Source organism: Dendrobium catenatum, unplaced genomic scaffold (assembly GCF_001605985.2).
Source record: "Dendrobium catenatum unplaced genomic scaffold, ASM160598v2 fragScaff_scaffold_883, whole genome shotgun sequence".
Taxonomy (NCBI): domain Eukaryota; kingdom Viridiplantae; phylum Streptophyta; class Magnoliopsida; order Asparagales; family Orchidaceae; genus Dendrobium; species Dendrobium catenatum.
This window is the reverse complement of record NW_021319345.1, coordinates 181,631-193,875: the sequence shown is the minus strand read 5'-3', so window position 1 is coordinate 193,875 and position 12,245 is coordinate 181,631. Positions and strand designations below refer to the sequence as shown.

The following is a 12,245-nucleotide window of genomic DNA, read 5'->3' as shown; positions in this document are numbered from 1 at the left end:
ATGGCCCGGGACGACGGAACCATGGGATCTTGATCGGGCCCATCATTCATTTCCCCACCATCCGCTTTAAGTGAACGATGGTGAAATTTCTATTTTAAATATAAAATTTTCCCAAATCTTCCAAACCAAATTTTTTCAATTTCCAAATTCAGACCTATTGCTGCTACTATATGCCAGATAACACGTATATCCTACGTATCTGATTGACGACTAGCCTTAATCGAAAGTTCTCTCTCGCGATCGGGAGAGGTAATTAACTATAGGGGCTTGCGCCTATAGGAAACCAGAACTCAGATCATAAAGTCCTCACCAAATGAGGGCGAAATCTCTGGGTAGTGTCTTATCTACAAACCCATCTGCCCTTCCAAAATTTACCCCGGAACTTAGTTCGTTAAAACTCCCTCGCCGGATAAATCAAAGCGAGCGGAGGCCGGGGCCGAATTTTCGGAGCCCACACTTCCACTATATCTTAGCCATCTTTCAAGGCTAGCAACTCATAAATCAAGCCTTAAAATTTAACCCAAAATCCTATTGAAAGCCCTTGCTCTAGATTAGTCTCTCTTACACCTAGTGTTATTCATACCGTTATAAGACCTTCAATCTCATCAAACTCTATCATCTACTCATGATTATAATTTCACGTCCTAATTTAATCCTCCACTACCACTATCATTTCTAGCCATTTGCCCCATTCAAAACTCATTTTCAATAGTATTCTTGCAAATCAACCCAAGTTAGATTAAATAAGACTCGTCTTGGCATTACTTTCACCACACCCCTCCAAACCCTTCATCTTTCTAACAAAAAACTCTGTCACTTTTTTAAATAATAAACTAAACATTCATTTAAATAATAAACTAAAGGGCCTTCCATCACCATTTTTTTGGGTGTCAGAGCGAAATTTAGTAGGAGCAATTTTGGTTAGATTATTTGCCAATAAAATGAGCGTTTCTTGTAGCGGATTTGTCTTCAAGCTTGTGAGTTCTTCCAAATCCTTTGAGATGTATTAATTTTTTTATGATATTTTAAATTCATAGAATTAGTATGAAAATAATCTATATAGCTTGTAAGCATATGATGATAGCATAAAATTCTAATAAGTGAGTTCCATCATATACCTTAGCTTTTTCTGACTTTTGTGAACTTACCTTAAAAAAAAGGCTTAAGTGAACAATTTGGTCAGAATGTGCTCTTTTCCTTAAAATAACCCCACCCCTAATACAAAATCAAAATTTAATCACTTTCTTTACTTTCTTTATTAATATTTATGGTTAATTCTAAAATGTTTATTTGTGTTAACTTGTGATAACTTGCTTTCTTAAGAATTAGAGGCTGATAGTCTTTGGCATTCTTTTTTTGCATGTAAAATTGAATGCATAGGGATATAAGTGCTTTTTAGGCTAAATATAATTGCCTGCTCTAAAACAAATAATGCTTAAGGACATAATGTGACTCCATGGTCTCCCTTCAACAATTTTTTTTTTGATAGAGATATTAGATTTGTCTCATACTTCTTAAAAATATAGTGTTAGACAGCATATTAAAATTTTCTTCTATTTTTCACCCCCAATCTGACGACCAAACAGAAACAGTTGATTGCACTTTAGGAAACTTGCTTAGATTTTTAGTCAGCAAAAATTTAAGAAATTGAAATTTATGGTTACCTACAGCAAAATTTGTCGACAATAATATTTTCTCTAAAACTATAAATAAATCACCTTTTGAGTTAGTTTATGGCCAAAACTTTAGACGATAATTTGATGTAGCTAACCTACCATTGTATGCATTTTATGATGCAACATTCTCCTTATGCTAAGTATTATTGAAGTATTCATGAAGACATAAGAAAGCAAAATATTTAAGTAATGAAAAATGTGCTTATAAGATAAATCATTAAACACAAGAATATAAAGAATGTGTTTATATTCTGGTTTGCATTCGCCCTGAGCATTATCAAACTATTAAATATAAAAAAATAAATACAAGGGTAACCATAAATTTCATCCTGATTTGCTTGACGATATGCTCATTCATTTAGTTATTGACATTGAAGATATTTTATCATATGAAGGGGTCATCAAATCTCCACTTATTTAGTCTAATTCTTTGCCAGAAGATATTATTTCTCACTTGCAAAATCTCTCACAACTTATCTTCTTTGAAGTTTAAGTCCATTATAAATAAACTAGTGCCCATAGATCAAGTTAACATTCACAGATTTCTGATTTGATGGAAGGATAAACCCTATACATAAGATATTTAGATGTCCTGAGCAGATTTGGAAATGCTTTCCCTCTAGCTAATCGAAGAGTATTTGGATTTCAACTCTCCGGTGTACAATTCAAATGAACTCATGGAAGTTGTTGTACCACATCAATTAGATTAAAAAAGTGAAGTCAAAGGTCCAATTACAATAGCATAATTAAGAGCCCAAGGAAGTGCTAAAATAATAATCCAACCCATACCCATCACAAGAGCCCAATCAAGGATAAATAATTAAAATTTGAATTTTAATATTAATTTTCACATATAACTTTTAGATAGTTGACTTCTCATTTTTAGGGAATATCCATGGATTGACGACTTGATGAATATTGGAAGATAAAATGAATTAATGATGTTGGTTGGTACATTTCTTCATAACGAACACCCACCTCTTTTCTTTCCGACAATATTATCTTCTTTTTGAATGATGTTAGTTATTCTAACTCTATGAATAGTGCTGATATGCAATGAAAATTTTCAGCTTTGGAATGATAAAGACATTTTAGAGAAGTTTGTTTTATTTTGATTAGTGTTAGATGGCCTATCTCGTCCAACGTTGGTGGGATTAATTAGTTATCTTTTATGTTTATTTTTACTCTTCTTGAATCTGCTTCTAAACCTCTTTATCATTTTCTCATACTCCTTAGTCATCATTTAAAACCAGTCATCCATATCTCAAGCCTTAAAAATTAACTCAAAACTCTCTTGGAAGCCCTCAACCTAGATTAAACTCTTTTGCACCTAGTCTTATTCTCCATACCACTATAAGACTTTCAACCTCACCAAACCCTATCATTTACTTTTGATCATAAGTTCATATTTTAAGTTACCTCCATCATCATTTTTAACAATTTACCTAACTCAAAGCCTATTATCTAAAGCGGTCTTGCAAATTAGCTTAAAGTAGCCCAAACATGACTAACCCTAAACCCTCATCTTTCTAACTCAAAACTTCATATCACTTCTTTAAATAATAAACTAAATATTCATAAGCATTTTTATTCACTAATGCCACTAAAAGGGCCTCCTCCCATTATTATCACCTTTGCCAACTGAAGTCCTGAAAGAAATGTTAGTTTGACTGCGAAATCATTTAAGGAAAAGTTTGAAGAATCAACTATAGAAAATGCACGGTATACAATATTTATGTGACATTGATGCAACAGGATTGAAGATGTGCTGTTATTCATTCACATTAGCCTTGGCACTTGGAAAGCATGCAATTATCCAAATGTAAACATTCTACATGACAGTTAGATAGATTCCAAGATTTCAATGAATGACCAAGTCGCTGTGATTTCATTCGATGGGGTACTAACCAATCAAGGAAGTTACTAATGTTTAATCATGGTATAACATTGTTATAGAAACACATGGTTAGATTGATTTCATTATGATTTAGTGGTTGCGGGTTTGAATTATGTAAATATCTTTTGCTGTAATATTGTAGAAACCTAAACTTCTAGGGTGGGCAAATTCAATTAACACCAGTCTTTTCTTTTATTTAGATTACTTCGTAGTGTTGTTTTTTGCTTATCTTTGTTTTCATGCTTCATGTGTAGACAAGGGATAGAACTCATCACTGTTGTGTATTAGAAATTTATTTAGAAGTAAAATTTTCTCCTTTGCTTTTCTCTTATATGTGCTGTCTTGTGAAGTTGCACATTTCCAAATATAGTTTTTGTTCCTTGAAAGTCTGCAATAATCTCATATTTAGAAAATTTATACTGTTAGGCCGATAATTTTAACGGGTTTTTTAGTTTTTACCACAAATCATCTCTTACACTTAAGAAATTTGTTTGATTCTAACAACAACAACATCAAGCCTTTATGCCACTACGGGGGAAAATTGTTTGATTCGAAACATGAATAAAAATCAGCTGGTAGTTTATTTGATTCACTTGTGATTTTGAATGGTGGATATATAATCTTCTCTGTGTTTCCTTTTTCAGGTTTAGCTTTTCAACTCTTTTTCACTCCGAGCGTAAGTAAAACTTCTCATATGCATTCAGTATTATGCTTGATATTCATACTGACACTAAAGAACGCTCCTTCAAAATTAGCCAGCACATTCTTACATGCATTTTTATTTTCTTGTTCTTTAGAAGAAGAAACTTTGAGCACGCTGGGGCGATTTGTTATGATGGTTTGGTTTTTTCTGCTAATGGTTGTGACATCAAGCTACACTGCGAGCTTGACATCTTTTCTTACAGTCCAACAGCTGCAATCTCCAATAAATGGAATTGATAGTTTGATAGCAACCAATGACCCTATTGGTTATCAGGAAGGGTCATTTTCTTGGAGCTATATGGTTAATAGTCTTAATATACCACGATCGAGGCTTATCTCACTCCGGACACCGGATGATTATGAAGAAGCTCTCTTGCGTGGCCCGAAAAATGGAGGTGTGGTAGCAATTGTTGATGAGCTTCCATATATTGAAATATTCTTGGCAACTAAAAATGGATTTGGCATTGTTGGGCAGCCCTTTACACGCAGTGGGTGGGGATTTGTGAGTATATTTCTCAAAGTCATGCTTTTTCTTACACCCGTTAGTTGATGTGCTTTGAATTAGCTAACTATGAAAGTAGAGGTGCTCGCTGATATTATATGTAGAAATCAAGTTATTTCATTTGACATTTTCTTTCATGCTTGCTTACCAACTTATTAGTCATTCAGTTTAACTTATCTGTGCATTGACCTCAATGGGAATAAGGATGAAACTATAATACCTTATCAATCCTTCAACGATGAATTCTAAAAAACTAAAGGGTAGTTTGGTTTGCGAATGTTTGCCATGTAAAATTATATTATTACTAAATTCAGGTTTTTTGGGTTCTGCGACATCTTTAAAAGATACAATTCTTAAATACTTTGAAATCTTATTTTGAATTTGAGATTTCAATAAAATTTGTCAACATTTAGATGTCAGGTTATATGATAATTGGCAATAATAAGATATATGATAAACACTCATTGATCATTCTAATGCAATGTATTTTATTCCAGAGTGGAAGGCAATGTTTTTTCCCAAGTGAGTTGCACTTGATTGTCATTAAAGTGTATGGCTTTGTCTTTGCATAATTTCTCTAGAAGATTTTAAGAAATACCATATCCTTGCTAGTTTCAGTGGCTGCTACATACTATGATTTGGCCTTTTAATAATGCAACTTTTTTCTTAAGTTGACATGTAGCTTGATGCTAGTGTCACCCAAAGTGTAGATGTATCTAATACTATTTATTCAAGTATATAGGCCTCCTAAATCACCGGCAACATATCCCTGTAGTTTTAAGGCTGTTCTTCCAAACCTTCATGAATTGTTGATCGTATCTTTTAGGTATTGTAGAATCTAGTTTATAGCTTTTCAATATCTCACTCTTAGTTTTGAAATGTACTGTTGACATCTCGCACTTCATTGGAAATGACTGATATTGTACATACCATTCATTGTGTATATCATAGAGCTATCTGCAAAGGTGTAAGGGTATGTTGACTGTTGATTAGCCGACCAGCCCCCACACATGATCCATGATACTCACGCATGATCCCACGATCTCACAACCATCCCTCACACGACAATGAACAAAACACAGGCATTCGAATTTTGGCGCACACACAAACAGGGGATATCGAGCTTCCTCTTTGTCATACACAGAGACCGCATGCAAAAGCATCATTTTGATCCCCCTCTTTCGATCCCAGTCGCACGAACCCCAACCGCTTCCGCTCGTGACCTCCGATCCATCCTGTCACCCGCAACTCTCCAGCCCGACTACATTCTCCAATTCGCACGAGAAGCTCGCTTTCCTAGCGCCTGGCCTGCATATGCATGGCTCGATTCCATGTGAGACCCCAACGCTTGATCCTTAAGCAAATGAAGCCAACCAACCCTACCTCAGGCCGACTTCTTCGTGTACCTGATCCGGATCTCATAGGCATGTTCGAACGACCTCCTCCTTGCTTCCGTCTGGCCTGCTTCTGCACACCCTAGCGATCAAATAGCCTCCATTTGGCCCGTTCCACACACGAACTTGAGCCCAACAATCTGATCCACCTGGGTGTGGTCTCTGATCCGCTTGAAATAATGAGTGGGGAGGGATTATCTCTATGTAATAATAATAACACTAATAGTAGTAGTAATAATAATAATAGTAATAGCCAAGAGTAAGCAGGTGTTGCGATAGTCAAATTGGAGGATCCGAAAACGCATTCTAGGATTGATATGCCCACCGAAATCCTTGACCGTTGATTATTAACCTGGTCGAGCGAATCAAAAGGGCTAGTGCCATCCCCAGCCTCCACTCACGAGGAGGGGGCGCCGAAATGCCGAAAAAACGTTGAAATACCACAAACACCGATTTAGAAGACTCGAAGATTGATAATGGGGTCTATATGTCCCTCGAAGCCCTCGGCTGTTGATTATTAATTCGATTGAGCGGATTAAAAGGGAAAGTGCCCTCCCCAACCTTCCCTCGTGTGGAGGGGGCGTCGAAAGTCTGCCAAAAATTCAGGGAAACACCAAATTACAAACGGGTGCTCGAAGACCGATTCCGGGGTCAATTTTAATTCCCTGAAGCTCTTGGTCGTTGATTCGATTCGGTTGAGCGGACCCAAAAAGGCAAGTGAAAGCTGCAATCTCTTCCTTGCTCTCAAAATCCTTGAAGCTGAAAAGAGCCCAACCCTTCCTCTCTATTTATGTTGATGGGCTACTATACACAAACTTTGCTACAACACCCAATCTCATTGCTATTGTAGCCGAATACCTCTCTTTTCCATTGATAGTTGCTTTGGTGTGGGATGATTCAAGGGGGGTTCTAGAGTAGCTTATTTATGGCTGTGATGTTAAATTAGGAAATAAAATAAGAGCCCTTGCAAATCATGTAGAATATTTCAAATCTCTCATATCGATACATGGTTCTCCCATATTGTTTTCATACCCCTTAAATAACTAACATACCTCAATCTAGATAAACAATAATTAGAGGATCACATGACAAATCAGGAAGACATTATCCCTCCATAAAATTAACATGATACACCACTAAATATCAGCATATTTAACTTTAAAACTCAAGTCCTATAAGTAAGGGTGAACCACTAAATATTTTTGCATAATTTTCAATTATCATGTGACATTTTGCAGTGCATGGTCAACTGTTTCTTGTGTTAACACACTGCAGGCATTTCGTCGCAATTCGCCGCTTGCAATAGACATATCTAGAGCTATCTTAAAGCTTGCAGAGAATGGTGATCTCCAGCAAATTCATAAGAAATGGTTCTGCCTGCACAATTGTAACATTCATAGAGCAGACAATTCCAAGCCAAATCAGCTGCATTTGAACAGCTTCTGGGGACTTTTTATGCTATGTGGGATTGTAACCATTGCTGCTCTCCTGATATTCCTTCTTAAGGCGATCCGCCAATTTATTCGCTACAAAAAGGCGAAAAGCGATGCTTCCTCAATCACAAGCTGCACGAAAACTATCTACTGCTTCTTCGACTTCATCGACGAGAAAGAGGAAGCAGTGAAGAAAATATTCAAACAGCAGCAATGCTCCTCACAGCCTGAGGCTTCTTGATCAGTAGTTATGGTAGATGTTCATACTTTTCTACCATTTAATGAACTAAATTTGGGACAATCACTTTTCACATTTAGTAGTAATTAAAACGAATGTAATATCCATAAAATGTTTGTTCATCTGATATCTTCTTCTGAGTTTAATGATAAGCAGGAAAATTGATATGTGAAGAAGTTCTTCATTTATTTATTTTGTTTAAAGGATTTCCTTAGCTGCACTGCAATTGTCTGTTCACCAATTCTATCCTTGTAATTTTGCTGAATTTTTTTAAAAAAAATTTCTTTGCTTCTACTAATGTGTTGTAAGGGGTGGAGCCAAAAAAATTTATTAGTGGGAGTACAAATTAATGATTTTAAAATTACTCTCAAACTTCTTTAGTTGATTTTTTTTTTTTTTTTGCTTTTCTATTTAATACTTTAATAGTTTATAGTGATGTAATATTTTGTTCTTTAAAAAATATTTATATTTATTTTTAATAATTTTTTAAAACTTATATTCTATTGGTTGTATTGGACATAAATCTATAACTATTTCATTTTAAATTTAATATTTAAGCATTAGTTGTATAAAAAAAACTATATATATATTTATAATTCATCTAAAGTCAGAGAACAAAATCGAATTCCAACCTCTATTTTTCTGCTGGTTACATATGGGCCATATTGCGGACTTTCTGCTGTATAAATGGGCCTTTTTTGTTGTTGGCTTTTCTATATGCTAAAGGGCCAGTGATTATATAGGCTAGACTGTGGGTTTTCACCTATTTATACTATGGGCCATTTTTGTTGTGGGCTCGGCTACATGTTAAAGGGCAAGTGAGTGCCCATGCTCCCAGGGCCTCCGCTGAAATTTTATTTATTTTATGTTATTTAGGTAATATTGAAAAAAAAAATTGATGTGATGTTATTTTTAAAATTTAAGCTAATTTAAATAAAATTAGCAAATCTTGATAGCTAAATTATCCAAGGTAATATATTTGAATCAAATACTGTAATAATTGATAGATTTATTATAACTTAAATAGTTTTGTCATCTTCATAGTATAAATTGGTTGCTATAGGCTTAGCTAACTTTCTAGGTTGGCCTTAATTGATTGATTGGATTTGTTAATGGGCTTTGCAAAGTTAGTCCATGGGTTGAAAACCAAATTAAAATTTCCATTTAAAACGCTAATGATTTGAAAATCAACTTTAGTAGTCCATTTACAATGTGTAGCTGGCTGTGAGGAACCTCATGTGCCCCATTTTCAAATTAAAATATAAAAATAGATATAATTGTTTATGAACATAGAATATCCTTTATATTGATGATTAAAATGATTAATAATATTAATATTTTTAAAGAATAATTATTAAAATCCCTAATGAGCATTTATTAAGTGTGACTTGTATTAAAATATGTATTCATGAGTCTATTAAATACAAAAAAAAATATTTTTTAAAATGAATTTTTGATAGAATCACAAGTTTTCTTAGAAAATATATAAAAACATTAAATTTTTCTTACATCATTTTTAAATTTGCAATTTTTAAGCAAAAAATAATTTTATGATTACATTTTTTTTTTTAAAGTGTTTTAATTGTGATTAAAAATTTGAATCATAATTTTATAAAATTTTGATTATAATCATCTTTAATCATAATTTTAAACCAAATAATTACTAATCATACTTTTAAACGTGATTAAACATTTAAAAATGTGATTAAATGATCGTCCCACACATATTTTTTTAAATACAATTAATAACATTATTTCAAATGGCATTGTTAAAAAATATAAGAATAGCTCAAAATTATTGTAGCTAAAAGTATTTATTTTTTCATAATATTTTCTTAAATAATACTATTTTAATCACACTTTTCTTCATCATATTTCTTATTAATGTAGCTACAACCATTTATTATTACAAATAAATAAAATAATAACTAAAAATTTTAATAATTTCATTAATAAACTTATTTCCTTAAATAATATGATTATAATACACGAAAATGCTATTAAAATGTCATAATAAAAAATTAATTATTATATAATATTTATCCATATTTAAAAAACAGTTCCAATCTAAATTTATTGCAATGAAATCTATAAACCGCTATTTATCTTTACTAATTACAAAAATATTACAAATCATAAATTTCAATTACAAAAATATTACAAATCATAAATTTCAATTACAAAAATAGTATTTTATATTTTAATTTTCCGTTGTCCGGTACCCGCTGCCGCTGCCCGCTGCCCGCTATGATTTCCCCGCGATAAATTCGGTCCGGATCACGTGGTAGAATAAATGTTATCGGCGTGTAAGGATAATATTTTGGAGTTCTCTTAGTAATTGGCCAATAGAAAGCTACAGTAATTAATAAAGGGCACATGACTCTTATGGGACGATAATATTTAGAGATTCAATATTATTTAAAATAAAAATAAAAATTATAATGATCTCATTTGTTAAATAAATGGTTAGAATTTAAGTTAAAATATTTAATATTTTCAATAAAACATTTGTCTACTTAATTTTAAGAATTTAAAATGTATTTTGAGATGAATTAAATGTGTTAATTATTAACATTCTTTTAAATTACACAACAACGTACAACAACAACAACATCAAGAGTTTATCCCACTATGTGGGGCCGGCTATATGAATCATTTTTTCTCCATTGTGTTCTATTAAAAGTCAAATTCTCGTTTAAATCTAATAAATAAATGTCATTTCTAATATTCTCTAACCAAGTCTTTTTAGGTCTACCCCTACATTTCTTAACACAAGTCAAATCTAATACCTCTACTCTCCTAACAGGGTAATCGATCGGAAGGCCGCCTTTTTATGTGACCAAACCATCTAAGGCGACTCTCTCTAATCTTATCTTCTACTGGAGCTACTCCAACCTTTTAATGGCCAACATTCGGCATCATAAAGCATTGCAGGCCTCACTACAATCTTATAGAATTTTTCCTTAAGTTTGAGGGGTACATTTCTATCACATAACAAGCTCGATGCATTCCTCCACTTCAATCATCCAACTTAAATTCTGCTGATAATATCCCCATCTATTTCACCATCACTCTGAACAATAGATCCAAGATATCTAAAAAATGTACTCTTATTAATGACTTGATGACCCAAAGTCACAATTCCCTCACTAGGTTTATTACTACTAAAATTACACTTCATATATTCCGTTTTAGATAGACTCAAGCGAAAACCTTTAAATATAAGAATTTGGTGTCACGAGATTTTCACAATTAAAATTTCTTTCAATTTTTAATTAGTTTTTAAACGGGGAAATACAACATTTAATTAATTAGGTTTATAATCTAATTATTACAAAAGAAATAAAAATGTTATGAAATTTCCAAATTATTTCCTTCTCAAAAATGTATTCAAAGGGCAAGTGATTACAAATTATTTTAATTCAATTGTTTATATTTATTATATTTGACTAGAAATATTCATTTATAATTTATTTTTAAAGTGATTTAACTCATTCTATTTATTTTCGAATTACTTATTTATTTTTAGGTACTCCAACAAATAATAGGTATGTAAAGTTATAGGGAAAATAATTTTTTTGAAAGATGCTACAAAAATAGCTTTCAAAATAGTAGCTCAACAGAAATTATGGTTACTATCTAAAAAATAAAATAGTAAGAAAATTGTTTCAAGCCGATCTTAGAGCTTGTACTGGATAGCTTTTTCAATGCTTTCTAAAGCAATTTTTTAGTACAAAATTTCTTAAACTGCAAATTTTTATATTAAAAAATTATTTTAAATAAGCATTAAAAATATATCTCAAACGAAGCCTTAGTTTTTTATAAATATTTTGAAAATTATCATAGTTTTTTGTAAAATAAATAAATAAATTTTGAGATATTATCAATATTTTTTTTTAGGAATGGCCGACAGCTACTTTTTAATAATTATTGCACTTTAAAAAAAAATTATAGTAAAAGAATGAAAACAATCTGACCAAACTGTAAATTTCTAAAAATAAGAAAAGAAAATTCAGGCAAGTAAAAATGTGATAAAGATATCTAAATTAAACTTCTAAGCAAAATTGTCTGAAAATAATTTTTATAATTTTTTTGAGAAAATCTATGGTCAGATTTTATACCAAATTTTTAAAAGTTTAAAATTATTTTATTAATTTTAAAATTAATATAATATCTATAGAATTAATTGAATTATTTAAAAATAAATTCATATTTAATTTATAAAATTTTGACCAGAAAATCTGGGCGAATTATTTTTCTTATCACGTGTCGGCATTTCGGGTGTTAGACACGTGTCACGCGCTTTGCCGTCGGAGGAAGCAATCAGAGCCAGCTTTACTATTGTCAGCCGATGCTGGACTGCGCCCGGTTATATCTTCGTAAAAGAGACCGAAAACTTGACT

General features: G+C 32.2%; 1 protein-coding gene across 2 annotated transcripts in view; it reads left to right on the top strand.

The window, feature by feature from the left end:
- The window catches only part of LOC110101181 (glutamate receptor 3.7), a 26,539-nt gene extending 18,524 nt beyond the window's left edge, over positions 1–8,015 (top strand). For both annotated transcript variants that reach the window (XM_028697150.1, XM_020828971.2), the window contains 3 exons: positions 4,218–4,249; positions 4,371–4,777; positions 7,447–8,015. In XM_028697150.1, the coding sequence (XP_028552983.1) occupies positions 4,218–4,249; positions 4,371–4,777; positions 7,447–7,845 (838 nt within the window). In that variant the 3' untranslated portion in view covers positions 7,846–8,015. The remainder of the gene's footprint in view (positions 1–4,217; positions 4,250–4,370; positions 4,778–7,446) is intronic.
- The last annotated feature ends 4,230 nt before the right edge of the window (positions 8,016–12,245 follow it).